Consider the following 27654-nt stretch of genomic DNA (forward strand, 5'->3'; position numbering starts at 1 on the left):
GAATAACACATAGCCTGGGTTCCCAGACTTCTGAACTTCAGTAAAAAAATTAAAGTTACCAAGCCTTGAGATCTACAAGGAACAGAAAAATGTGTTCAGGGACACCATAGGGTTACAATCAGCCAACCCAGAATACGGAAAATTCCAAGACAAATGACCCAATTTCTCTAAATTTCAAGGGAAAAAAAAGATGGACAATCTGTGATTTAAACCAAATATAGACCTTGTTTGAACCAATTATAAAAACAAATGAGAGATAGTAAGGGAAATCTGAATAGTAAGACATTACTCTTACTTTAAGTATAATAGAAATATTATGGACGTTTAAAAAGCCCTTACCTTTTGGACTGAAATACGTGATGAAATCATTTGTCTGGCATTTTCTTCCAAGTAAGGGTGGGAGGTGGAATGGTGAGTTGGTGAGGTATAAACAACGTTGCCTGACCTAGAACTGATCATTACTTTCGGAGCCAAGAGGTGGGTACCCGACTTTCCCCATAATAAAAATCTGAAAATTAAGTTTTTCAATTTGGGTACAGCAGCATAAGGTTGTCAAGCTCTTGACAACCTAGAAAACTGATTCAGTAACAGCACAAGACAAAAATTAGGACACAAGGAAAAGTTATCATCCCAAAGCAACGTCTAACATAAAACCCTCACCTCACACGCAGATGTATCCTCCGTATCTTCCATCTTCACAAAACCCCTTCACCTGCGTACTATTTCCAAACAAGGATAGGGTAGGTAAAAATTTCTACACTATTAAGAATTCAGGATTAATTTGTTAAACAGGGCCTTGACATTTGCCTGTGCCTTTCTTCATGCCAGTCTTGTAAAGAAACTGTTTGCTATTTAGAGGCAGTTTAAGCTCTGCACAAATACTGTTACAGTTCAGCAATTGTATCATAAAAGCACATGTAGAAAGAACACTCTAAATGAACTGTTTATCCTTCCAGAAGTTGCTCATTCATACTAGGCCGTTAGTTTTTAGTTTTTATAGTCAGAAATGTAACTGATTATCATACCCGACATTTTTATATCCAAATGAATCTTGTCTCCCTGTGAGGCTTTCTACTTTTTCCAGCCCCACTGCCCGCCACTGCTGAAATGTGTTCGGAAATCTTTGGAATTCTCTTCAGAAGCTGTAACTATTCTTTTTAAACATCCTTAGTGGCAGTAAATCTTCATCTCTTTGTGGATGTATTTGATTTTTTGAAACAGCAACAAGTCATTTGGAGCCAAGTCTAGTGGACAAGGTAAGTAACCAAGATGGGTGAAAATTTTCATGGAAAATTTTAACTATAAAGCAATATTTTATTTATTATGGCCTTTACAATCTCTAAATTGACTTCTAAAATATTGGGGAAATAACTCTCCATGTGAATAATTCTAAAAATATTCTTTTGGCTATGACTTCTGGCTTTCTTTGTGGTCAGACTTGACTTTAACAGCCAGCCGGCGGGGGGGGGGGGGGGGGGGCGGTGGGTGGGCGGCTCACCTTATTAGTTCTCCTAGCTTAGACAAAAAGCGTCATTAAATACCTCAAGAAAAATGTTAACGCTCAGTAGTTGTCTCTAATTTGCTGTCATGTTGAAAGTTCTGGTTTGCTCACCTTTGCAACAGTACTTAAAACAGACTTAAAATAACCTTATGCTGCCATTTATGTGCAAATCAAGTTTTGACTTAGTTTCATGCTACAATAAAAAATTTAATGTTATATTGTTGGGCCACACCCATTTGCTTTTTCCATATATAGAGAGAATATTTCTACGCTAGCTCCCAATGCAGGTAAGAATTACATTTTAATAATCTCCAACTTTATGTAACGGAGGAAAGAACAGGTCTATCAGAAAATCAGTACAGCCATTTTACTATTAAAATTTTTCTTTTTAATAATTTATTTAAATAAGATGTATGAAGCAGTTTAGAAAAACAAGATTTGTATTTTATTTCCTTGTAAAAATCTTTACACATGCAGACGAACCAGTGTTAAGAAAGTATTCACCATCATTTAAACAAATAACCACTTAAATAGAACAGTGTCTGCAATTTCATCTGTATAAAAATAAGATACATTTTTACAGAATCCACGCTCCAGTTCTTATAGCAATAAACAATACACAACTATAATAATTACAATTGAACCTGACCAAGGTTTTCAATTAGATACTGCTAGGGCATTTTATGTGCAAAAAAAAAAAAAAAAAAAACCAAACATAGTTCTTTCCAGAAGAAAATGTCCTCAGTGTTTCTAGAGACCTAGAGAATTTTAAGAAATCAAATCCTAATCGGTTTGCTTTTAATGTTTGTTTCAATTATGAGTCCATACATCACACTGTAGAGAGCCAAAATCAGAAGTTGATGCAGGCTCAAAGGAAGAAAGTCAGCGCCTGTGCCTGCCATGTCCTGAGCGACTGCCACCATGGTGCTTGCCTTTATGAGACCTCTCAAAGGAGCGAGATCTTTCACGCCTGTCCCTATGGTGTCCCCTTTCATGCCTGTGTTTCTTGACAGCGTCTGAGTGATCCCGAGACTTGCTCTGAGATCGAGAACGAGACTTTTTCCTTTTATGACCATGTCTATTTGAACTTTTTAAATCATCTCTGGTATGCTTGGCTTTAAGGTGAGGAGAACCATGATTGTGATGTCTTCTTGGGCTTTCACTGTGACTGCGGGACCTGCTTCTTGATCTCGAGCTGTATGTTCCAGATCGACTCCGCCTATTATTATAACTTAGATAATAAAAATTTGAGGTTTAGATTCAGTTTCTACTGGGAACAGATTAGTTTTGGTGGTGCTCATCACAGCAGGTTCAAAACAAAACTATCGAATGGTGTCAGTGACAGGCCAGACTGAAGACTTTTATTGTATTTCCCCACCCCTCGCTACCTCTCCTCCAGCCTGTTCACATATTAGACAAATCTTGAACAAATTTACTATATGTCTATATTCCGAGGGGAGTAATTAATTTTTAGTGCCCTAGATAGCTATTTACTGAATTATCTCCCACATGCTCAAAAGACCCACTGAAGAGCCACAAGTAGCTAGCCATCTAATTATAAAGCTAATTAGTGAAGATTCTTTGGCTATGGCTGACCTGATTATTGGTTATTAATTATTAAGTGGTCAGCCAGGCCCTACACTTCAAAAAACGTGGACAAAAACAGAATAGAATGCCATACACCACCACAAAACAAAAAAGCCACATGCCTACAGAGCATATTTACAAACTCATTTCTCACAATTTACCTCATATTAAAAGACTAAATCTAGCCTAACTTTGAAAACAGTCTATGTGCAATTTTTTAAAAAAGCCAGAACCTTTACTCCAAATAAGACTGCTTTCCCTAAGAGAGTATTTACTTACTGTCTTCTTGGAGTATGTGATCTAGAACGTGATCGTGTTCTTGACCTTGATCGACTTGCACTTCTGCTATTTCTACTTCTCTTGCTGTCTTTTCTTACACTTAAAAAAAAAAAAACAAAAAAAAACCCACACAATATTTTAGTTGCATACTAAGTATGTTAGAAATTAAACACATAGAAAGATTCCTCAGGCCATTTTTCTAACTCAAGTATACTCACCCATTGTAAGGGCTTTTGGAAGCCTGTTGTCTATCCTCAGGTTCTTTTTTGACTGTCTTCACATTAATGGAGATCGGGGACTTCTCTTCAGCTTTTACTTCTCTTGGTGATGCTGTTAAAAAAAAAAAAAACATAATAAGGCATGTTAACTATTAGATTTTACAGAGGGCCAATTCTGTTTCTAAATGTGACTCCAAATACCATCCAAGTATCAGTCCTCAGTTGGCTGTCATGAGAGAAAACAGTAATAGCCTCTTAACATCTTTGTTTCTATGCAACTGTTAAGTGCTAAAGCTTTCTAATAACCAAACATCTTCAGTACTCAAGTCATTTCAATCCTGAATTAATCTTACATGGTTTAGAGGCTGGAGAAAATCCACCAAGGGTTGAAAGGGCTGGAGTTCCATCGGGATTCAATCCCTTTGCTTTTAATTTGGCTTCTTGTAAGGCCACTTTTCTTTTCTCTACTTCTTTTTCCAGCAATTCATAGTTTGGCTGTTGAAGAAAGTGAAGTTAGTATTTCTCTTTTACAGAAGTTCAGATTCTTAGCACTGACAAAATATTAACACAAACACTAGTAAACAGAATTACCTTTTTTCTGGTATAAAGCCTGAGCGTTTCTATGCAGATTTCCTGGATCTCCTCTTCAGTAGTACCAAAAAGAAGAAACCAATGGGGACGAGTTGGCAATGGAATCTAAACCATAAAAAAAGTATAGTTTAGATGAAATTTTCACTGTTTTTATTAGGAGAACTGATACTTCTTGTGATTTATCCTACAGGACTATAGAATATATATATCAGGCTATATATATATAACCTACCTGAAGAGCTCTAGCTGCAAGGTAGATGCAAGCACATGCTATAGTCTCTGGTTGAAATCGAACAAATACATTGGTTCGAAGACTGTCATTCATATAATTCCTGAAAAATATTTCAACCATAAGCTTTGTATGTAAATAAACCAGTTCTTCTGAAGCTTACATAAAATTGGAGACTCAATCTACTTTATTCTTTTTTCTTCTCATATTATCTTCAATATTCTAGCATGTAACAATTCTTAACTCAAAAATCAGTAAGAGATAAGAATTTAACACTAGAATCATTCTTCATGTCTCCTATATATAAGCAAAGTCCTTTAAAATAATTCCTTATTATTCCAAATAGAACGTAAAGTTTTTTAAAAACATATTTCTATGAAAAGCAATGAGAGTCAGTTCTGACATGACTAGTTTCAGAAATAAACCACTCCAACAATACTTCAAGCCATTAATTACTGACCATCTCTCTCCTTTATCCACAATGAAAAGCAGTGTCAATCAAGTTCTTTCAAAAACTCAATACTGTGAGAGGGGTAAAAAAGGCATTTTCAGTAAGCACTCACCAAATTATATTAAGAAAGCTAAGTAAGCTACTTCAGAAAACCTAGGTTGGGAAGTGAAGAGCAAAAAACACATACAACAGCCTTGTTTACATACCTTTTTGTGTCTAAGTATAAATAAAAGCAGTAACTACTTCAGTTAATAAATTACTGGACTTTTATATTAGTGAACCCTCCCCACAAAATTCCTAAAGTATTGAAGAAATTTTACAAATAGTTCAAAAGGTTAAACTAAAAGACTATTTCTTAAAATTCCTTACCCGTGAAACTGCTAAAAATCTGTTGTATAGAACATATGTTAAAAAATGGCATGCATTTTATAAAAGTAATGAGACTTTTCTAGTATTACTAGTATTTATTGAGCCCAAAAAGAAGCATGGCAGTCATAAGTCCAGAACATAAGAATTACATCACTTAAGTACTGCACATCATCAACAGTCTTAAGACAGTAGTTGTGGCTGAACCACGAACTCCTTGTTTTAACTTTAAATAAGTCAGCACTGCAAATCACACAAAGTAAGTTCTAAAGTGCTATGTTAATATTAACATCTCTTAAAAATGAAATACTTCTTTCTTCTAATACTATTGCCTCCAATAGCCCAGCAGCTATGAATTCATCAAGTATGGTAATGGTGCCCATTTTAAGCTGCCGTCTCCTTTGGTAGAATTCATGCTATACATACCAAAAAAAAAATAGAAATCTAGTCAAACTCCTAACAAAAATCATTTAATTCATAATGGCTGGACAACAAATCTATCAAAAATGAACTATTCATTTTGATAGTTACAGGTATACATTAAATACATAGGCATGTTGAAGAGTTACTTCTAGAAGCAAATATACAAATCCTTTTGACACCCCGACAGAACTAGAAGATGCTGCCAGATGGATATGGACCACTTCAGTGAATCTCGGATGAGAGCTTGCACTGGATTGGCTGGAGAGCAGGGCAGCCAATCAGGCCATCCTGAGGTCATGGGCTGAAGTGCAGAGGGCAGAGTTCTATGACTTACCATCATGGACTACCCTTTAATTAAAGAGTAGAAAAAAGAACAAAGTTAAATTGAGTTCTCCATTAAAAGTAATTAGTCAAGCCAAGAAAACAGGAAGCAGAAATAAGCATTATTTACCTTTTCATTAAAAAACAAAAAAACAAAAAGCACCAAAACAAACTCATCTCATTATTTTGGAAAGGGAAAATGAAACTTACTTTATTTCTGCTTCTGTTTTCCTGGCTAGGAAAGAAATGTAAAAAAGCAACTTACCAGGCAGTTTGAACCAGGGTTTGATTACGTTCACATTCTAAGACTTGTAAATACATAACAATGATCTGAAGGACAAGGGAAAAAAACTCAGTTTAGCATACTGGTGGTTCTTTCAGAGTACAGAGTTCAATGAACATAAGTAACTGAAAATGTTAGGTGCAAGTTTTAATTCTTCTATAAACTGTATAAACAATACAGACCAACTAAAATGTACCCGAGAGTCAATGTAGGTTATTATGCTACTAGAGTTCATACGGAGACGTAATGTTCCAAAATTGTGCAGGAAAAAAAATGGAAGTTAAATCAGTTAAGAACAGTATCTAAGTTTCACGTGACAGAAACTGATTATTTCATTTACTTTCCCAAGGTACAAAAACCCTAGAGACTGCTATGTTTTTAAAGTTACACAATGGGCATGATACATATTATGTACAACTCAGACTGGGTAAGTAATCAAACACTAATATTTCTACAGTGAAGCTTATCACACTAACGTGTGATAAATTTAAAAACTCATATAAATGAGTTTACCTCAGTTCTGATCTTTCTGGACCTGTATTATCATCACTCTCATTTTACAGTTTTAGAGATGTGGAATCTGAGAAACAGATATCTGCCGAGGTCACACAGCTAATGGTAGAAACAAGTTTCTATGCACAGATGGTCCTGCCCGCAGAGCACCTGTTCTCTTAACCACTGTGCTACAGCTTATGTTGAGCATATGGAAGCCAAGAGACACTGGAGAAACCTAAGAACATTCAACAACGCTAACAGTGAGCAGCCACACGCAGCATTTCACCACGCAACAGGGTAGCGCACTGTACTGCCAGGTACTTCTGCAGATACACGTGTAATTTATTCCTTGGCTAATATCTAAAAATCTCCGTTTTCTAGGTATGGAAACTGGGTTACCTCAGAAACAAAAAGAACAAAATAAAGAGTAAAGATTTGAACCCAAGTCCTTTCAACTCCCATTTTACTGATAAATATCAATATCCAAAAAGTTGCTTTTTAAAACCAACTCTCAAATACAAATTCATGTAAAATGAAATTTTAAGAAAACCCCTAATACTTACGAACGTTAATTTCTGTATTCTACAACTCACCTTATGGGGATGCTTGACATGAACACAAAATCCCAACTCCTTTAGCACCCTCCTCTCTGCCTTGATAACTTGATTTTTGGTGTTAATGTAGTTCTGATCAAGGATCAGGGGGCTTGGAGTCCTATAGTTTGTAAGAAATAAAATCAAAACTGTTTTGCACATCCAAAAAATTTTACTTGTGGCATCTCCATTTTCCCTTCCAACCAACTATTGGCAACAGAAACCAGCTTTTTAAACTCCTGCAAACAAGTTAAAAGCATTAATCTTGTGCTGTCCAAGTTATGCTAATTAAATATATACTTTCTCGACTCAGTTCCTAGTTTACTAACAAAACCCTGCAATGAAAAAAATTCACTCTAATGCTCTTAGATACATCCTTGTTGATTTTTTTCATCCAGATATTTTAGGTATATGTATTAGGTGATAGCCTGATTTATTTCCACAAACCTCGTTAGTCTCCACAGACTCCAGGAACAAAACTAATGTGCTCTTGAAAATATGTATTATAAAGACCTCATAAGATTATAGTGATTTTACTCATTTTATAAAATATCAACTCTTGGCTAGTTTAAGGCCAAAATTAAAATTCTGGAAAAAAACGGTGGGTAGCTAATTCAGATTCCCCTAAATGGGCAATTTGTTTAAATAAACTGATCTAAGAATCTCTGTTAAAGAAAATAATCTGGAAACTATAGATTCAGCTCAATTACCAAAGAAATGTTTTAAAAATCAGATTTAAAATTCGAAGTGATCAATAAAAACCAGGCCAAAATTTGGTCAGAGTTGTCATTATTAGGTAGTAACTTTAGTATGCAATGGTGAAAGAGATGGGAAGACCAACCATAATGAAGAAACTAGAAGAGTACTCAAAGGTCTCTGTGCCAGACTAAATTACGATAGCTTCAAAAGTTATGATGCAGAAGGCGATATATCAGTGGTTCAATGCTTTGGGAAAAAATGCTTTCAATTAAAACATCTTTAAGTCTTAAAATTGAAAACTAGTTTCTTAATGAGAAGTCAGTCAGGACTTAGACTTTCACTTTAAAGCCTATAAAATGTCCCAATGTCCTTCATTTGAGACATTCTTAGATCTAACCAACAAAAAATACGTTTTTATTAAGACCTGATAAGGTATGTATCTGGGTAGAACAATTAAATACTTTTCCCCATACTCAATTTATTTTCAGCCAAAAGATTCAAGAGTTTTTGCTCTGGGCAGAACACAACATTTTAAAGACAGTCATTCTGAACACTGCCTCCACTTATAACTCATTTTACCATGCACACCAAATCCAGAAAAATTTAAGCCCATGTTAGCCAAAAACCTACATATCCATTTGAAGATCAGAAAAGAATCTGAAATAAGCTACATTACCCTGTAGTGATATGCTACCAGAGTAAAAACAATCAGCTACCATATTTATTTTCCATTCTTTCTCCTATTTCAAATTATAAACCTGGAATGCTTAACTAAACTATTTTTAGTTATTCTATACTATACGATTTCTATCAAGTTGGATATAAGACAAAAGTTGGCAAAGCTGACAAGATGGAAAATAGCATGTTAACAGTATTTAAAATGGCCTTCACTCAATTATTCTTAACAGCTTTGAAAGGTGTGAGAAATGCGGCCACCAGCTGGGGAGGGAGCTGATTTCTAACATAAAAACATAATAATGAACCCATTTTTATCAGGACAAATGGGCTACAAGTTCATTGTTCTTTGGAAAAAAATCAAATTTAACTCAAATGAAAACAATTAATGTACATATGAAAGCATATTCCAAAGATCTTAAGGTTTATGATTTTTCAGATATTAAAACAGGAAATTTGGAAAAAAAGTGAAATCTACTTAAGACTCTAACCGATGGACTAGTTATCTGATGGCCCTTTCATCAGGCATTCATTAGGAGACAGAATACCTCTGGTGTTATAGTTGTGCATCACCTTAACCCTTAACGTGCAACTCAAACAGTAAACTGCACCATTAGAATCCTTATAAAATTATTATAAAAGCAGTTTTGTCTCATTTTTTCCCACTTATGTTGAACAAATTCATTATACCTCTTACTAAACTTGCTTTAAGAGTTGATTTCAAATTCTGTTAAAATTCATTTTCTTGCAATCAACCAACTAAACACTTGAATTATGGCTATTAATCCCAAATCAGGTTTAATCATTAATTCTGCTTAAGCGAATTATTTTCCATCCATTCTGCCACAATCTTTACTTTCCCATTTTCTTGTGTCAAAATCCCAACATTAAACCAATTAAGGAAACCAAACTACTATCTACTATAATTCCACTAGGTACGCAGCTTATTGCTTAGGCCTACTATTACCTGTAGTCTTCAAAGTTAACTTTGTAGGTGTAAAATCTGATACGTTCTTTTTGTTCAGAACTGGTTTTACCTCACAAATCAAAGAAGGCGCGATGAATATAATTTACACTACTTACAAAGACTATTTTGTATCAGAAGTAGAAAAATGTGGGCTTCCCTGGTGGCGCAGCGGTTGAGAATCTGCCTGCCAATGCAGGGGACACGGGTTCAAGCCCTGGTCTGGGAAGATCCCACATGCCGCGGAGCAACTAAGCCCGTGAGCCACAACTACTGAGCCTGCGCGTCTGGAGCCTGTGCTCCGCAACAAGAGAGGCCGCGATAGTGAGAGGCCCGCGCACCGCGATGAAGAGTGGCCCCCGCTCGCCGCAACTAGAGAAAGCCCTCGCACAGAAACGAAGACCCAACACAGCCATAAATAAATAAATATAAAAATTTTTTTTAAAAAGTAGAAAAATGTGTCCCCATATAACAGCAGTAAGGAAAGATTCAAACTGCCTAAGCAAATGGTTTCTTTAAAGTATCAATTAGTACCTTACATGGTAACAAGTACATCAAATTGAATTAAGCCTTGCTAGAACTTCTTCCTCCGCAATTAGGTAAACTTTCCTTTCCAATAAAAGTTTGAACAGCTAACATTTTAAAATCTTTTTAAAAGAAACCATCTGTTCAGAAAAAAACTTTCATGATCAAAAAACACCCAAACCTAACTCTACCTACCTCCTCTGCTTTTAACTTGGTCAGATTTTTCAGATTAATTTATATGAAAAGAACAATTTTCAAATTTTAGTCTTAGTATGAAATTCTGGGTTCTGGTCATTTGACGTTTATTATCTGGTCTCTCAGAATAGCTATCCTTCCTTCGGCATGATCTTGAAATACAACCACAACAACAAATTTAGGAGCAGATCCAAACATGGTTTGTCTCACTCACGTGGTACAAAGGACCAAGAAAATGAAGAACAAGTTCCTTAAGAGACTATACTTAAACGAGATCAGTTTACAAGAAGGCAGACTGCTACTCAACCTACAGGAATTCGTAATTCCTACCTCAAAAGAATGTTCTTTCTTTGGCAGTGTTCAAACAAACACTTTTAGAGCCACCAAAATAAACTGCAGAGGAAGGCTGGACTAAATGACAAGATCTCTTCCCTTCCAACTCCATGATCTATATGCATGTTGAAAATACCACACCATATTCACCAATGAGTGGGTTGCACCAGGCTTTGAATATTTGTCTTTTAGAGAAGCCTTATAATATGAAGGTAGGTGCCTTAAAACTATATCTTTCAGAGAAGCCTTATAGTATGAAGGTAGGTGCCTTAAAACTACATAAAATTCTTAATTTGCTGGGAGTATGCTACATCTCAAAAGCAAATTATAATTGGAAACTACTGGAAAAAAGCAATCTTACTTTTTTAAATTCAGCCATTTATTCTGAGCTTAAAAAACCATTCTCAAACTACAAAAAATTGAAGAGAGAAAAAAAAAAATCCAGGATGGGGCTTGGGCATTAGTTCTTTCTAAAAGCTCCTCTGGTGATTCTAATATGTAGTCAGAACTTAAATACAGTGACCTAAAGTCTACAAAAACGATGCCTCTGTTATTACCAAGGTCACACTTCAATTTAAAGCTATTCATAAACTAAATTAAATAGCACCAATAAGACAAACTGATACATACTTTACCTAACTAAAGTGTGATATTGATAGTACTTTCTAATAACATTAACCTATACAAAACATTACTAAACTATCATTCTAATAACTTGGACAGCAAAGACAAACGCTTATAACAAGAAACAGGAGTTTTTCTAAATGGTTCACCAGTGGCCAACCTGTTAGTCCCCGATTCCAGTGACCTATTCTCAGAGCACTGGCTTCTCCTTGGGGATTTTCGATACTTCACTCACTGTTGCCATGACGACAGCTTCATCGCTATGTACCACTCCACATCACCCAGGCTTTGGTAAATGTAGCTGGTCGCTGTATAGTCGGTTGCAAGGGAAAAAAGAGTTGAAGTTAATAACATATACAAGCTACCTGTCTGAGTAAACTTGTAATATGCATAGAACACTTTTACATCCTGCCTTAAAAAAAAAGACACTTCCATGCAATTAACAACTCCTTTTAAATTTCATGCTATAATCAGACTTCTGAGATTGAGACACAATCAATTTCTCTGCGATAATGACCAAAAGAAAAGGAAAAACAAAAAAAAAAAACCACACTGTTACATCAGACACGACAGTCAAATCACGTGAGATGTTTTAAATTCCAAGGTTTTTATAGTTAAGAAGACCTACTCTGAAATCAAGGAAGAATACTCAAAGAAAAATTTCAAAGTAGATGATACTAAATAATAGTTATTAGCTCAATGGTCCAAAGAATACTAACAGAAAACTACTTCCTTTAAGCAAACACAGAATCCTTTGACGAAAGATAAAAATCCTTTTTATTAGTGTCATTTTGTTTAAACACCCTGAAGAATCACCTAGATCTAAATATAAGTTTTAGCTCAGACCATGCTAAATACCAATTTGAAAACGTCCCAATTTTCAGGAATTCCTAAGAAGCTAAAAGACATTTTTAAATGAAAACTAAAAAAAATCCGTCTATCCCTGGAAATGGTTACGGTTAATGAGAAAAGATGGCAGAATAAAGAATGTAGAAAACTGAAAAATGCTGTGAAAACTATCTGGGGAGCCATGTTTCAGATTTTAAGATAACTACTGGCTTGTCTCTGAATAATTCCATTACTACCAACTCTTACAGACTCAGCAAATAAAGACCACTCACGTAAGATACTAATTGCGTACTAACCGTTACCCAACCCCAAAACGACTGAAAATCCTTTTATAACTAACTTCCTTTCAAACTCAGTACAAGTTTATCTAACACACAATTCCTTAAAAAGTGAACCCAACTAATCTACACCAAGCATATCCTTCTGTAGCATGTACTAGAGATCGTCTATAGACAAAAGCACTGCAACTAAAACTTTTTGGTACTGCCTCACACGAACACATAAAGTGTTAGCAGGCATCCACGACACCTAAAACACAACACTATTTTGGTCTCTGTTTTCTTACAAGATCAGATAGATGTGCCTTACCTAAATGCAACCCACTCACTGCAACTGTCATCTGAGCAAAACAAAATACCTGTTTAATCCCTTTGACTCCAAACTTTATCATCCTGCAGTCCTTTCAGATCCGGTATTATAGGATATATCGTAGTTCAATGTTGAGAAATATTCTAACAAAAGCCAACCTCAAGTGGTAAGGAATTAACTGGGACTTCCCGTAGAAAAACAATCTACACAAAATTTTGCCACAGTATTAACTTGAACTGCAGTATTTACACTTCCAGCCTTCAGTCTTCCAGAGAAAGGAGGGGAAAAATAACTTACAGAATACACTCACACTTGAGTCAAACGTATTCCCTTTCTTGTTTAATCTTAAACCACAGGACTGGCTTCACAGCACTGTCAGGATTGTCCATAAACGCAACTGCCTCTACAAACTTTAGATAACTGGTTAATTGACTTTTCAAATTCAGTACCAGCGTGTTCCTATGTGAATTTTAACACCTAAATTAAAGTCAGTTTTCCCTTGCATCGGTTTTAACTTGAGAGGAAAGAATGTTTTGATCTGATGATTTGTGCACAGCACAGTAGTATCAAGAGATCTGTGTTCAGTAATGCCAATCTTACCTTTTTCCTCTTAACTGGCGTAGGTAGTGAAATACATTAATCACATCTCTTATTCTTCTAGGCGCTTCTTCGATTTTTGATGCAAGATTAATACAAGCCATGGCAACAATCTGAAAGAACCATGATCCAATAAAAAGTTGTTAGATTATGGGACTACAGAGTACTGCTAGAAAAAAGTACCCCTCTCAAAGTCTAAGGAACTTATCCTGTTGAAGAAACTTTAGGACACAGCTGGGAACTTTAGGACCTTTGGCGAAATGAAATCGCAATTGACATTTCTAGGCCATAGACTTACCGCCTATGCTAGTGCAATGCTTTCTTTTTATTGCTTAATCCCCCTTAATTGTGAATCGAGAGCCAAGCTCAACCTCACAGGAATTTTGCATTTGGTTGAAAATTCTAATTCTTGATAACAGGGCACCTGGGCTCAGGATCCATCTTCTGGTTCTGAAACACTTTCCAAAAGTCCCTACTTCCCGGTGGGTGAGAGCTAGGTACAAAAGCCTGAAACTAACCACTCCCTTTCTGGAAAGACTGGCTGCTGACACCACCTCCGCCCTCCTTCCCATTTCCGGATGAAAAAAAATCCCCTTTCACCCGCCCCCGCTCTGCTTACCTCGAAACTGTGCTTGACGAAAGATTTGGAATAGAAAAAACGATGAAACAACACCTGCCCCGTTGCCATCGCCACCTGCAGACAAGAGAGAAGAACGGAAGCGCAGGGGTCAGGCGGGCCCGCACCAGGCGCCGCCGCCATTTTGTGCCGCCGCCGCTCGCTCCCCTCCCCCTCCCCGCCGCCAACAGCTCCCGTCCCCGTCCTCCCGTCGCCCGGCGCCCTCCCGCTCTCGGCATGCCCGGGATCCGGCTGGGACCCGCGGCTGGAGAGCCCCAGGGGGACAACCCCAACCCGGCCGGAACCTGGTGGTACCAGGACGCAGCGGAGAGGGAGGCGCAGCAGGTCGGCCCGGGGTCGGAGCACTGACCTGCGGCAGCCGAAGGAGAATGCCGGCGGCCTGGATAAGCTCGCAGCCCAGGATGCGCAAGTCCGTCTCGCTGGGCAGGTCGAGCCCGTCCTGCATGGACGGGGTGGGTGAGAGCCGCTCCTCCGGTATCAGCGAGTGGTCGATGGTGAGCGAAACTTCCGAGTACAGGCGGTCGCCGATTAGGATCCCTCCCGTCGTGGTCGTCGTCGTGGTCGTCGTGCCGGAGCTGGAGCCGCCCGCACTCGGGGCGGCCGAGGAGGCGGCGGCGGCAGCGGTCGCGGTGGGGTGAGGCCCGGACGCCATGGTCTCAGCGAGCTGCACACACGCCCAACGCAGCCGGAACCCGGAGAGAGACTAACCAGCGTCCTCGGCGCGACGGATATTCCCGTGACCGCCGGGTTCTGGCCGCTTCACGCAGCGTGCGCTTCCGCCCTGACGTCACCACGCCCCTCCGGCGTGCGCCAACTAGTCCCTTCAGGCCTCGACTCCGCCCGCGGCGCCTCAACCCTGTGCTGGCCAGGGAGCGGTGGGGCCCTCGGGAGACCTGGGTTCCCTCTCCGCTGGGCCTCCAGAGTGGTCGAGGAGGTGGTCTATCTCCTAAAACAAGCCCAAGTCGCCTCGTTTGTAATATTTTTAACCACAAGTATAATAAGGGAGGCTAACAAGATAGCTTTACAAGATACCTTATCCCCAAGTTCGAGTCTGCAAAATTTACTGTAACCCCTGCGCGTTGACAACTTGTCTAGAACGTGCGTCCCTATGCTCCCATCTCTCTTCCTGTCCTAACTTTTCGCATTTAGGTGGCGTAGTTTCGGCGAGTACAAAGGGAGGCGTTGGGTCGACCTTCGCCTGCGTTGGCGGGTGGAAGTGGCTACTCCGATGTCGTGTACGGACGAACTTGTAATTTAAAGTGACCCGCAAGGAATCTGGAGAAGGGTGCTTTACAGTATTTTTAGAAAACAGGAATGTGAACTACTTCGGCTCAAAAAAAAAAAAAAAAAACCTCCCCGATGAGCGTGTGGTTCACAGGGGTTTCGAAGTAAGGCGAGGGATTCGTATTGACTGGGAGGGCGGCTGCTTTAGCAGCTTCGCTTGCGAAACTCAGGCCTGAGCCAGTGACAACGCCACAGCTTTCGCTAATCTGGAAAATCCCTAGTTTCCAAAAATAGTCTTAGGGCGAGACTTTACAGAGGTAATTTGATTATGCCTGGGGTCTATGTATTCCTGCGTGGTTACTCCAATTAGGTAGTATGGGAGAAATAAAATCTCCTTTGTGTACATATTTTTCCCTCTGTGATATTAGCAGTTCTCCAAATTTCCTCAAAATTGAAGTAAAAACAATGATACTGATCCAGACTACTAGAAGCTAGAGTGGGAGGAAAAGGAGTAGATCTTGATTTACTCCAGCCATTTTTTGTCCCTTGCCTGAACCTCCGAGACGCAGGGATGAGAAGTCCCACTGCCTTTCTATTACATAGCTCAGTTTTAAGGCTTAGTTTAATTATAGAAAGTTGAAGCCTGGATCTATAGAACAAAGGGAGTTTGAATACATTGAAATATTTGTCAGTGATGTCACTAAAGCAAAACATATTCAAGGGACTTCCCTGGTGGTCCGCTGGTTAAGAATCTGCCTTCCAATGCAGGGGACGAGGAGCTAAGATCCCACGTGCTGCAGGGCAACTAAGCCCATGTGCTCTAGAGCCCAAGCTGTAACTACGGAGCCTGTGAGCCTTCACGCTCTGGAGCCTGTGCGCCACAGCTAGAGAGAAACCTGCGCGTCACAACGAAAGATCTCGCATGCCACAACGAAAGATCCCGTGTGGCACAGCTAAGACCCGATGCAGCCAAAAAAAAAAAAAAAAAAAAATTCAAAAACCTCATTTTTAAAAAAGCATTAAATCAACCTTACATCAGTATTTCTGAACTCTGCCTGCACATAAGGATCTTCAGAGGAGCTTTTATTTATTTTTGGTCGAGCCACGGTGGCTTGTGGGATCTTAGTTCCCTGATCAGGGATTGAACCCAGGCCCTAGGTAGTGAAAGCACAGAGTCCTAACCACTGGACTGCCAGGGAATTCCCCAGAGGAGCTTTTTAAAACATACTGATGCCTGAGTCTTACTTGTAGGGGTTGATTTTATTGATTTGGGGTGGGCCCAGCCAGTGGTTGAATTTTGCCCATCCTCCAGACATTGGAATGTTCAGCCAGGATTGAGAAACATTGCTCCAATAGAGATACCTGACCTCTCTGCATGTCATGTTCACCTTTCTGACTAGGCTGCTTCCAGGGAAACTTCCCTCTCCAATATTCAGCAGGGATTTAAAATGCTTTAACAAACTTTGAAATCTTTAAAAACTAATTGATGATATGCTATTTTCCTGGTTCTGATCATCTAGTATGGTTGTGTAAGATAGTATCAGTGGGGGAAGTTTCAATTATTTCAAAATAAAAAGGGGAATAAAACCCCTAATTGGTGATATGCTTCATTGAAACATTGAGCTTCAGTGAAATCACCACCTATATTTGTAATGACTGGAGAGTAATATAATTTATTTTTAATTTCTTAATGGAACATTTTTCTAATATTTAGAGGATCTCCCACCATGCCTCTCCAATAGGCTGATTTGGTGATGTCTTGATATATTTTATAATTTTTTTTAAATCTCTAGGTCTATGATTAATCTAAAAAAGTTCACAAGCATAGGAGTGAGAAGTTCTGGGAGAAGGAGGGGTTACTTGCTCTACTCCTGGTATCTTTTCCCAGCGGACCTCCCTGTTCCCCACACCTCCTGTGTCTGGCAATCATTTCCAGAAGTGCAGAACCACCCAAACTATTCCACAACTTTGTGCCCATTTCCCACTCCCTTCTGACTGTACCCCAAATTATATCCAATAGACATGACAATTTTCACTGTTCCTCCCTTCAGGCTCAACAACGGTGGTAGAGGAAGTGGGCCGACATTTTATATGCTTAGCATTAACTCACTAAACTGTGATGTTATTGATACTTATAATTTTAACTTTAAAAGAAAAAATTCATGACTAATCCAGAAGATGGAAAGTAACGGGTCTAGTGGCTCTGCTCCACAAGGTTGTCTAAGGACCGGAGTTGAAAAAAAACTTTTGACTATCCTTTTAAGAATCAAATTCCAGAAAAATCATGGTTTGAAAAGGTTGTTACATTATTTCTGAGTTATTTTGAAGAAAGTTGCTTTTCCATGTACCTACTTCCAAAACACCACCATTAAAATGTGGAACGACTAAGACCTATTCAGAGTTATAAAGGATCCAGAATTGGGAGGGGTAAAGCATATGTTTTAATTGCATAAAATCTTTAGTAGCAATGAGTTCAGACAAGTGGGACTGTTCCATTAAGAAGGTAAATGAATATGAAAAATATATATAACTGAATCACTTTGCTCTACAGCAGAAATTAACACAACATTGTAAATCAACTAAACTTCAATAAAATAAATTTTTTTAAAAAGAAGGTAAATGACTGAGTTGTCATTCGAAATAAAAATAGAATGGTAAGTCTATAATATATTTTGTATATTCTTTCTCAACAAACAGAGGTCCTAGTACTAGTAGGCCCTGAGTTCACCCATATCTAAAAGGAAATCAATGATAATTAAAGTTGCATTTTTACTTACCAAGACCTGCAGGCTTCAGATGATGACTGAAGAGAAAAATGGAATTATCTGTGACCTCCTGGGGGCTACTGAAGAATCATATTCCTGATACTTAAATCAGTTCTCATTCCATTAGTCTCTGCAGCCTCTCAGGGGAGCATGTTTTTCATTAATATTTAAACGTTCAGGTTCTTTAATCCTAAAATTACAATTGGCATAATTTCATTAATTTCTTCAGCAATTGGTTAGACCAGCAGAATTTAATAACACAACACTGTAATTTAGGCTAAGGACAAATGAAATGTAAGTCCCCCGCCTAGATGGAGGTACACTCTTAATAAAGGGAATGGTACACACAAAGACAAATGTCAAGGTGACTAGTAAGTGCAAACAGCAGTCAGAGAAGGTATAAGTCATTACGGTTAATGTCAACAGGGAGCACTTAGAACCTTAAGAAGTTGCTCATCAAGTTTCTATTTATGGCAGAAATCAGAGACTGTCTGACTTTACACATGAACTATTCATGTAGTTACATGACTTTTTCATTTAGTCCTGTGGCAGTTATATGACAATGCATTCTGGTCTGGTTGCTCTCATCATTAGAAATAGCCATTCTGGGGAATTCCCTGGTGGTCCAGTGGTTGGGACTGAACGTGATTTATATGTAATTAACACTTAGGCATATACTGCTTGGTAAATCTCATAATAGCACTGGCCTGGGCATTCTGCTGCTGGCTCTGCAGAGAACTAGTTCTGACACTTAACCACCGTTTTCTCATTTCTTAAAGTGAGGGAGTCCAATTGGACCCCTTTCAGGTCTAAAATTCTTTGACTCTGGTCATCCAGACATCTTGAACCTCAGACTCATCTTTGGTTATTTCTTCTTTATTGTATTTTAGTCACTAAGTCCTGTTGTTCCTTCCTTCAAGGAAGGAAATTGTTCTTGAATCTGCCTGTTCTATTCTACTATATCTGCTGTTATCTCATGCCTGGACCATCACAGTAGCTTTCTAAATGGTCTTCTTGCCTACAGTCTCTCCCATCCCTTGTTCATCCTGGGACATCTCTAAATTGCTCTTGAAATATCAGTTTACTTCTTCCACTTCCTCAAAAAAAAAAAATGCTGAAGATAAAAGATAAAGATCAAACACCTTTCGGCAATTGAGGCTTTCCACAATCTTAACTTACCTTGTCACTCATTTCCTTACCCCATTACCACCTCACTTTATTCCCCTCTATGTCTCAACTTGAACCAAGACCTAGCATTTACGACCTTTAGTATATATTTTGACACATGATTCCATACTATCATGCATTGTTGTTACTTGATTAGTTCATGGGTGAATTCATTGACTCCTTAAAAATAGGACCATTTTTGCATTTATTTGCGTTCTCTACAGAACCTGATAGACACTGTGTATATGGTAGATACTTAATCAGAACTTGTGGACTGAATTGCATGTTTTTCTCCGAGGGCCTTCCATAGGCAGCCTGGTCTTGCCTTCTCCTTTCCATCCAGAAGTCAGTTCCATCTTCAAGTGCCTGTCCTATCACCACAGCCCTCTCTCCCTAACGGAGAGCTACAGGTCCCAATTTACCGTTATTTTTGCAGCACTTTGTAGCAGATCAGCCATGTTTCCACTTCTGCTCTATTCTGTGTCCTCACAGTGGGCTACTTAAATAGCCCACAACCTCTGTTCTGTATAGGCCTGGACTGCAGAACAGGAGGCCTGTTGGAATTGCTATACCCAGAGAGTTGCAGTGGGGGGACAGGAGCTCACAGAAACAATATAGTGAAGTCGTTTGGTGACTGAGTATGGAGCGAAGCTCTGAGACAGTTTTTGGAGGTGTTTCCAGAAATTGGGCATGTGTGACCAAGAGTTAAGGCCAGTGCCAATTTGATAAACTGAACTGTAAAGCTAACAAAACCACAGGTTTGCTTTTGGAGCTAGATTAAAGTTAGTATCTACTCTCATCTCTTTTATTCAAGCAAGGAAATTAAGGTCCAAAGATGAGGCTGCAAATAGCTACTCAGTAAATATCAGCTGATTGCAAATAATCCAGTCAAGCTGGTCCTTGGATGGATTTATTCTTTATGGTACTTCATGTCAAAAATTGGCCAACCAGGGCTTCCCTGGTGGCGCAGTGGTTAAGAATCTGCCTGCCAATGCAGGGGACACGGGTTCGAGCCCTGGTCTGGGAAGATCCCACATGCTGCGGAGCGACTAAGCCCGTGAGCCACAACTACTGAGCCTGCGCGTCTGGAGCTTGTGCTCTGCAACAAGAGAGGCCGCGATAGTGAGAGGCCCACGCACCGCGACGAAGAGTGTCCCCCACTTGCCGCAACTGGAGAAAGCCCTCTCACAGAAACGAAGACCCAACACAGCCAAAAATAAAATATAAAAATAAATTAATTAATTAAAAGAAAAAAAAAAGGGCTTCCCCGGTGGCGCAGTGGTTGAGAGTCTGCCTGCCAATGCAGGGGACACGGGTTCGATCCCTGGTCTGGGAAGATCCCACATGCTGCGGAGCAACTCGGCCTGTGAGCCACGATTGCTGAGCCTGCGCGTCTGGAGCCTGTGCTCCGCAACAAGAGAGGCCGCGATAGTGAGAGGCCTGCGCATCGCGATGAAGAGTGGCCCCCGCTTGCCACAACTAGAGAAAGCCCTCGCGCAGAAACGAAGACCCAACACAGCCATAAATAAATAAATAAATTTTAAAAAAAGAAAAAAAAAAAGAAGTTCATTTAAACACAGTAATTTGAAAACATACACAACAGGAGACAATCTATATTATCTTAAAAAACAAAAAAATTGGCCAACCAGTCTTAGTTTTAGTCAGCAGCTCAAGAGTAAGAAGAGCTTATTGGCATGACTTCCAAACAGACCACATCAAAGGAGTGTGACCCTGCCAACACCTGGGTTTTGGCGCATTGAAACTGATTTAGGGTTTCTCACTTGCAGAACTGTAAGATAATATAAATTTGTGTTGCTTTAAGCCACGAAATTTATTGTAATTTTAAACAGCAGTTATAGAAAACCAGTGCAGTGAGAGTTGACATTTCCTGATATTCTTTAAGAAGTGCTTCTCAAACTTTAAGATGTATACAAATTACCTGGGTGGAGACTGAGAGCCCCATTTCCAAAAAAACTCCCAAGTGATGCTGATACTGCTAGTCTAAGAGCTATACTGAGTGGCAAGGCTTTAAAGCACATTAGATGATTTTATCTCTTTTAATAATCTCAGTATGGAGGAAGTGGAACCCAACGGCTGAAAGTATTGGAGGCTCTGGAGTTGACTTACTGGGAAAAAAAATCCTGTCACTCAATAGCCATGCAAATATAGGCAAATTATTATTATTATTAATTAATTAATTAATTTTTTTGGCTGCATTGGGTCTTCGCTGCTGCGCGTGGGCTTTCTCTAGTTGCAGAGAGCGGGGGCTACTCTTCATTGTGGTGCGCAGGCTTCTCATTGCGGTGGCTTCTCTTGCTGTGGAGCTGGACTCTAGCCGCACGGGCTTCAGTACTTGTGGTGTGTGGGCTTCAGTAGTTGTGGCACGCGGGCTCAGTAGTTGTGGCTTGCGGGCTCCAGAGCGCAGGCTCAGTAGTTGTACAGCACGGGCTTAGTTGCTCCGCGGCATGTGGGATCTTCCCGGACCAGGGCTCGAACCCATGTCCTCTGCATTGGCAGGCGGATTCTTAACCACTGCACCACCAGGAAGTCCCGTGAATTGTTTATTGTTAGATTCAACAGACATAAGGTTCTGTCAAATTGCCAAAACAAGTTTTAGACTCACTCCCAATTTCTGTACTTATTGAGGACCGTAACAAACACTTCAGAGTTTGGTGACAGTCCAAGGGCCACTCTTTGAGTGATATTACTCTTCAAATTTTTTAATAATGAATATATATTACTTGTATAATTGCAATTAATTGTTCTAAAGAAAATCCAATTCAGTCTGATAATAATAGAAATAGGTATGAGGCACAGAAACGGTTCCAAGGATGGAGTAATTTTACGGACAAAGAAGGTGGCAAGAAGGAGGTGACGTGTGATCTGGCTTTTAAAGACTACATAGGCATTTGTCAGAAGGATAACCGTGGAAGAGCATTTTAGGCAGTGGAAAAACAGGGGCCAGGGCAGGGAGGTATGAGATTGCTGCGTGTGTTGAGAAATACAGTGGACACCTGTTGTTTCAGCCTGCCCAGCATTCAGTCTCCCTTCTTTCATTTTCCCTGGGGGACCCACAACTTCTCCGTTCTCGCTGTAGGTGGCTGAGGTGGGGCTGACCTCTTCCCCACTTCCTTCCAGTGACTGGTTCAGGACAACAGCCAAGACCGGGGCTTTGGCTGTACCCTGGCCAGGGGAGGGGAGAGAGGTGCTTGTTCCTGCTGGGACTGCTGAAAGGAGGACGTAAGCCTGGAGCTGCAGAAGAGAACCAGTTTGAGAATGAAGTCAGCAGAGAAAAATAGCAGAGACCAGAGATAGAAACCCAATCCAAGACTTCATATGGGCCCCTCCTTGTAGTCATATCCTATATGCTACCCCTGGGATTTTCAGTTATGTGAACAGATAACTTCCCTTTTATTCATTTCATCTTAAACCTATCTTAATTGAAAGAAGACTTACACAAGGAATGTTCTGGTGTGTGAGAATACAGTGTGTGTGTACACCAGGAATTGATGAGTCTGCAGAGGTAGGCAGGGGCTGGAAGGTGAAGGACTCAGGAACAGGCCCTCATTTCTAGAGGCTCTCAGGACCTCTGCAGGGTGTAAAGCAGTGATTACCTCAAGAAAATCAAGAGCTATAATATTAAGAATAATAAAATAAAAGAAAAATATTAAGAACATTTACTTCCTCAAGCTTTTCTAGTAGTTTCATTTTTATTACTCTTTGTTTCCCTCTAACTGGGCCTAGGCAATTAAAAATAGAAAGGGCCAGCAAGTCCCTAAAAATGACATTTTAAATATGATTCCATTTTCCTTTTGAGGATGGAGTTATAATTTTGAGCAGTGAAGTAGCTGACCTCATTTAGTAGTGTGTTCTGTTTCCAATAAGTGTTTAACACGAGCGGTCTTTCACAGAAGAAACTTTTAGGAATAATAAGAATCACCTTTTCTGAAGCTCCCTACACATTTAATTAGTTTTCTCAGAGGGAACAGGAGGTAACTTCTGGGAATCTCAGGACCACATTAGCCATTTTGAACATTATGAAATAAAAATAAATAAGCCTCATTAAAAAATAATCAAATCAAATAAAAATGAGCCTCATATCAAGTTCCCTGCATACAGTTGTCACATTTCTTTAATTTAGAACAATTCCCTAGGGTTTTGTCTTTTATGATATCTTTCATGATTCCAGGTCAACTATTTTGCAGCATGTTCCTTAATTTGGAGTTGTCAGTGATTAGATTATGATTAGATTCAGGTTAAATATTTTCCCAGGACTACTCCATAGATGATGTTGAATCTTTCTCTAGGCTTCACAGCAAGGGGCACATGATGTCCAATTATTGTCCAATTTTTGGCTAATTTTGATTATTTGGTTAAGGTGGTGTCCACAAGATTTACCCTCTGTAAAGGTAACTGTACACCTCTGTAATAAGTCATCTATGGAGTGATTCTTTGACAATAAATAGCATTCTTAATAACAGATCTTACATGTATTGTTTCAAAGAATAAAAATGGCTCAACACCAAACTTTGTAGAGTTGGAAAGAATTATTTCAACAAACCTCTAGTGAGTACTCACTAAACTATGTTATGCTAAGGTGCTAAGACCAAAGAAGGAAAGACTGACCAGCAAACAGGAGAATTCAGGAGAGTGACAAACACCACATTAAATGAGAGGAAAGGGAAATCCAGAGAAACGAAAAGATTTTAGACGATTTTAGATTGAGTGGCAGGGTGACATTAGAACTCTGGTTTTTCTGATTCCCAATCCAGTGTTCTTTCCATGACTGCAGCCAAAGGCTCTATTGTAACACTGTTTCTCCCTGGACCGGTGTAACATTTGTTGTTACAGTGAAAATAACTTATCTTACTATGTAACTAAAAGAACAAGCTTTCTCCAGGCCCACCATAAGGTGCTTTAGAGGAATTGTTATTTGGATTGATTTAAATTATATACACTGTGACATTAAACTCACTGGAGCCATAGTCTAGTTTTGTCTCAGGGAAATGTTTCCTCATAGTGACAGCGACACATGCACACTACCGAACCGGCTATCGCTCCTCTGCCACACCTTAAAACTACCACAGATTTCTCTATTCACAAATCAGGAAACAATTCAGAGGTATCTAAATCCTACATCCTGAGAGCAACTGCTTAGAGCTGACATATAATTGCTTTTGAGCGTACAGTGTTTTCATACATATCACTGGAATCTCAAAAGCAATCCAGTTACTCCTTAAGGTGGGAAGCATGAATCAGTGGGAGATGTCTGCTGGGTTACTAAGTGTTTTGCCTTTAGGTTTAAAAATATCTAGTGCATACCTAATTTTCAGAATAGAAACGTAACAGACATAGTCTTATACATACGTTTAATCACTAGTGTATATTTATTCATTCAGTCCCAGCAGGACCATCTCGGCTTCCAATTTAAAAAAGGATCTGGAGGTGGTCTGTTTTAGGCATTGTTCATGTGATTCCTTCTAGGCTGCTTTGGATCTGTAGACCCGGAAATCCCAACCTGGTCTCTCTCTTCCCTGGGCTGAGAGAGTTCAGGGAGAAATAGGTGGCTGCAGGGAAGAGACAAGCTGGAAAAGCTCCACTGTATCCCCTCAATAGTTTCAGGAACTGTTTTTAAATGCGAAGACCAAGCATCACTTGCCCTTTACTCACCCTTCTCAATAAAGAACCTCACAACATTCTGCCTGCTTTGCGGAAATGAATTTAATCAGATAGTTATTACGGCATTTACAATTTTTACGGAAGGACTCTGGCGGTAACTCCCTTCTCCAGCTGCTAAAGGGCCATCCCAGATCTAGAGGCGGGTTTCCCGGAGGGCTCTACCGTGGGGGAAGTGAACGAAGTGGGTGGTCAGTTGGAAAGCCCTTCAACCAACTCGGCGTCAGCCTGGGGCCCACACCCCGCGAGACAAGTGCCCGGAGTGTAGACCCCACTCCCGCCCCGCCCCAGGCCCCGCTACCCCCGCAAAGTTTGACCTCACTCGGCCCGGGGACAATGAACACGTACAAGACCTGGCTAGGCTGCCGTGGACTCCGGGGGCGTAATGATTTCACAACGCTCATGAGGGAGGAGAGCGCCAACCGCATCATTTCTAGGAAGGCCTGAGCCGGCCAGGCCGCGAGAGCAGCCGGGAAGAGACGCTCACATGCGGGAAAAACTGCATAACTAGAGCCACGCCCCGCGCACGCGCGGCGCGCCCTGCCCTCGCGTGACCGCGGTCGTGCGGCTCCCTCCGCCAGCTGCCGGATCTAGCTCGCCTGCCTTCTCCGTCCGCCGCAGGCCTTCCGCCCTTGCGCAGTCGCGTCGTCGCCCGCCCTTCCCTCCGCCCCTCGCAGCAGCCGGCCTCTTTTGACGTCAGCGGCAGAATCCTACCGCTTAGTCCTAATCTGATGTCGAGTGCAGGGCGGGGTGGGTAGGAAGGTCGCCTGCTCCTTCCCTGGCCTGAACCTCTCTTGGAAAGGAAACCTCTTTTGTAATTTCCTAAGACTTCGAAGTAAGCCTTTAAACTGTGCCCGTTTCCTAATAAGGGTGAACACGACCTCTCACCCTAGTTGATCTTCCGAACTGGGAGTTCTGTTAAAAGGGAACTGTAAAATGTGTTGTTATTTGGGTTTATTTGAAGGCTTTCGCTTGTCGTTTTTATGTGTGCCCTTAGTGCGTAAAGTGGAAGAGTGACATCCATAAAATGACGACTTTGTGTATGGAGGCTGGAATAAGCAGTACCTAGTCCGGCTTGATGAGATTTATGTGATTTTAACTTAGTTTCCATTTGAATAATCCAGGGGTGGCATTTTGAAAGGCTGGGTATAAAAAGCTGTTAAAGAACTTGAAGCCGTGGTTAATCATTTTGTAAGCTGCTTAAAGACAACGTGAAAAGGTATCAGAAATAAAATGAGAATTTAAACTTATAAGGGGCAAAGGTTTTGTCTACCTTTTACAGGCAATGAAATTGACCCAAGATTTCTGTGATTTGCCTGAGAGGGGTGGAATTCAGGCCACTGCTTTCACTATGCCAGTACTCTGGCCAGCGTGACTAAGGCTGTCTTTAGAACCCGCTGAGCTTGAGCTTTTATTGCCTCTTTTCTTGTCTTCCTACCTCACTTGTCTTTTTCCACTTTCGACGATTTTCGTTTTCTTCCTGGGTTCTCTTTCTCCCCGCCCCCCCCCCTTTGCTTTCTCTATTTCTTTAACTGCCTCTGTTTTTTTGTTTTTTGGTTTTTTTTGTGATAGTTGAGCCAGCCTTTCCTTCCTCCTTTAAATGCCTCTCCCTTAAATGACCATAAAAGGAAATAGAAGAATTTTTAAAGTTTATTTTCTTGTTTTAAGGGTGTTTTGTTTTGGGGGGGGGATTAGTTAGATATATAGTATGTATATAGTTAGATATAAAATTTCCTCTTCTAAAGGCTGCCTCCTACTTCTTTCCATAGATGTTCAGTGAAAGTAGGAGTGTGTAAGAGACAGAGTAGTGAAGGAAAGAAAAGAGAGGGGAGAGATAGGAGAGAGGACGGAGTGTGTGGTGAGCTGTTTAGAATCAGAAAGAGGAGAAAAAATATATACAAACAGAGACATGCTCTAAATTATACAAAACTCAACGTAAAATAACAACATAGCTGTAGGTAGGTTCTATAAAACTCAAGAAACACATCACTTTTCGATCAATCCCTGCACATGCCTCTGTGATGCATTGCCTCAGATGAGTTGTGTCTTTCACAGAATAAACCTGTAGCTTTAGCTGCCCCAGAAGAAACAATCACAGGGGTTCTACCTGTGAAATAACAAAATAATATACCAGTGATTGCAGACTACATGCCACCCCGTAGGCTTCTCAACGTGTTGGCCCCTGTGCTCAGTCCTGCCGGTGGTTCTTGTTATCCTTGCTTTACACTTGGGGAACCTAAAGCCCAGAGAATCCCTTGCCCAGTGTTATAGGAGGCAGAACCTCTGCTGCCATTTCCAATTCCATAGTCTCTGAGTGATTATGTATAATAGTAAGGAATTAACATCTAATTTAAAATGAATAATAGAGCTCATTAAAGTACACTATTGCCAACTGACTGAAGTATGCTCCCTTATTATCAATTTCTCTCTTTGGTGTCTGTCTTATTCTGCTTGGTTAACAATAACTTGCAGAAGTTGGTTGGAAACATATTTTGTATTTTGCTAAAACATTCAAAGGTACTCCTGAAGTTTGGTTTATGTCTTAGTTCCCTTCATGAAAGAAAATACACTGCTCTGTATTCCATCATTTAAAAATAATCGGAAGCTTGAGGGCATTATGCTAAGTGAAATAAGTCAAATAAAGAGGGACAAATACTGTATGATCTCACACGTAGAACCTTAAAAAGTCAAACTCAGAAACAGACAGTAGAATGGTGTTTACCAGGGGCTGGTAGAAGAAATGTGGAGCTATTAGTCATAGGGTACAAACTACAGTTGTAAGAGGAATGCATTCTGGGC

At 39.9% G+C, this 27654-nt stretch overlaps 1 protein-coding gene across 3 annotated transcripts; it reads right to left on the reverse strand.

Annotated features, from left to right (window-relative positions):
* Positions 1-1923: 1923 nt before the first annotated feature.
* Positions 1924-25289, reverse strand: CCNL1 (cyclin L1). 3 transcript variants are annotated; one of them, XM_068546149.1, is made up of 11 exons: positions 14373-14948; positions 14006-14080; positions 13390-13499; positions 7338-7458; positions 6232-6296; positions 4409-4508; positions 4177-4281; positions 3939-4080; positions 3586-3697; positions 3368-3466; positions 1924-2732 (listed from the first exon to the last, which is right to left on the reverse strand). In XM_068546149.1, the coding sequence occupies exons 1-11, from the start codon at positions 14673-14675 to the stop codon at positions 2384-2386; spliced, it is 1581 nt and encodes a 526-aa protein (XP_068402250.1). In that variant the 5' UTR covers positions 14676-14948; the 3' UTR covers positions 1924-2383. The 3 variants fall into 3 exon arrangements, 2 of the variants coding, with proteins under 2 accessions (XP_068402250.1, XP_068402251.1); XM_068546150.1 differs by lacking the exons at positions 13390-13499; positions 14006-14080; positions 14373-14948 and adding an exon at positions 11588-11997; XR_011074281.1 differs by lacking the exons at positions 1924-2732; positions 3368-3466; positions 3586-3697; positions 3939-4080 and adding exons at positions 18025-18202; positions 25209-25289 and having other exon boundaries at positions 4409-5993; positions 14373-14969.
* Positions 25290-27654: the final 2365 nt, after the last annotated feature.

Source organism: Eschrichtius robustus, chromosome 6 (genome assembly GCF_028021215.1).
Source record: "Eschrichtius robustus isolate mEscRob2 chromosome 6, mEscRob2.pri, whole genome shotgun sequence".
In the NCBI taxonomy this organism is placed as follows: Eukaryota; Metazoa; Chordata; class Mammalia; order Artiodactyla; family Eschrichtiidae; genus Eschrichtius; species Eschrichtius robustus.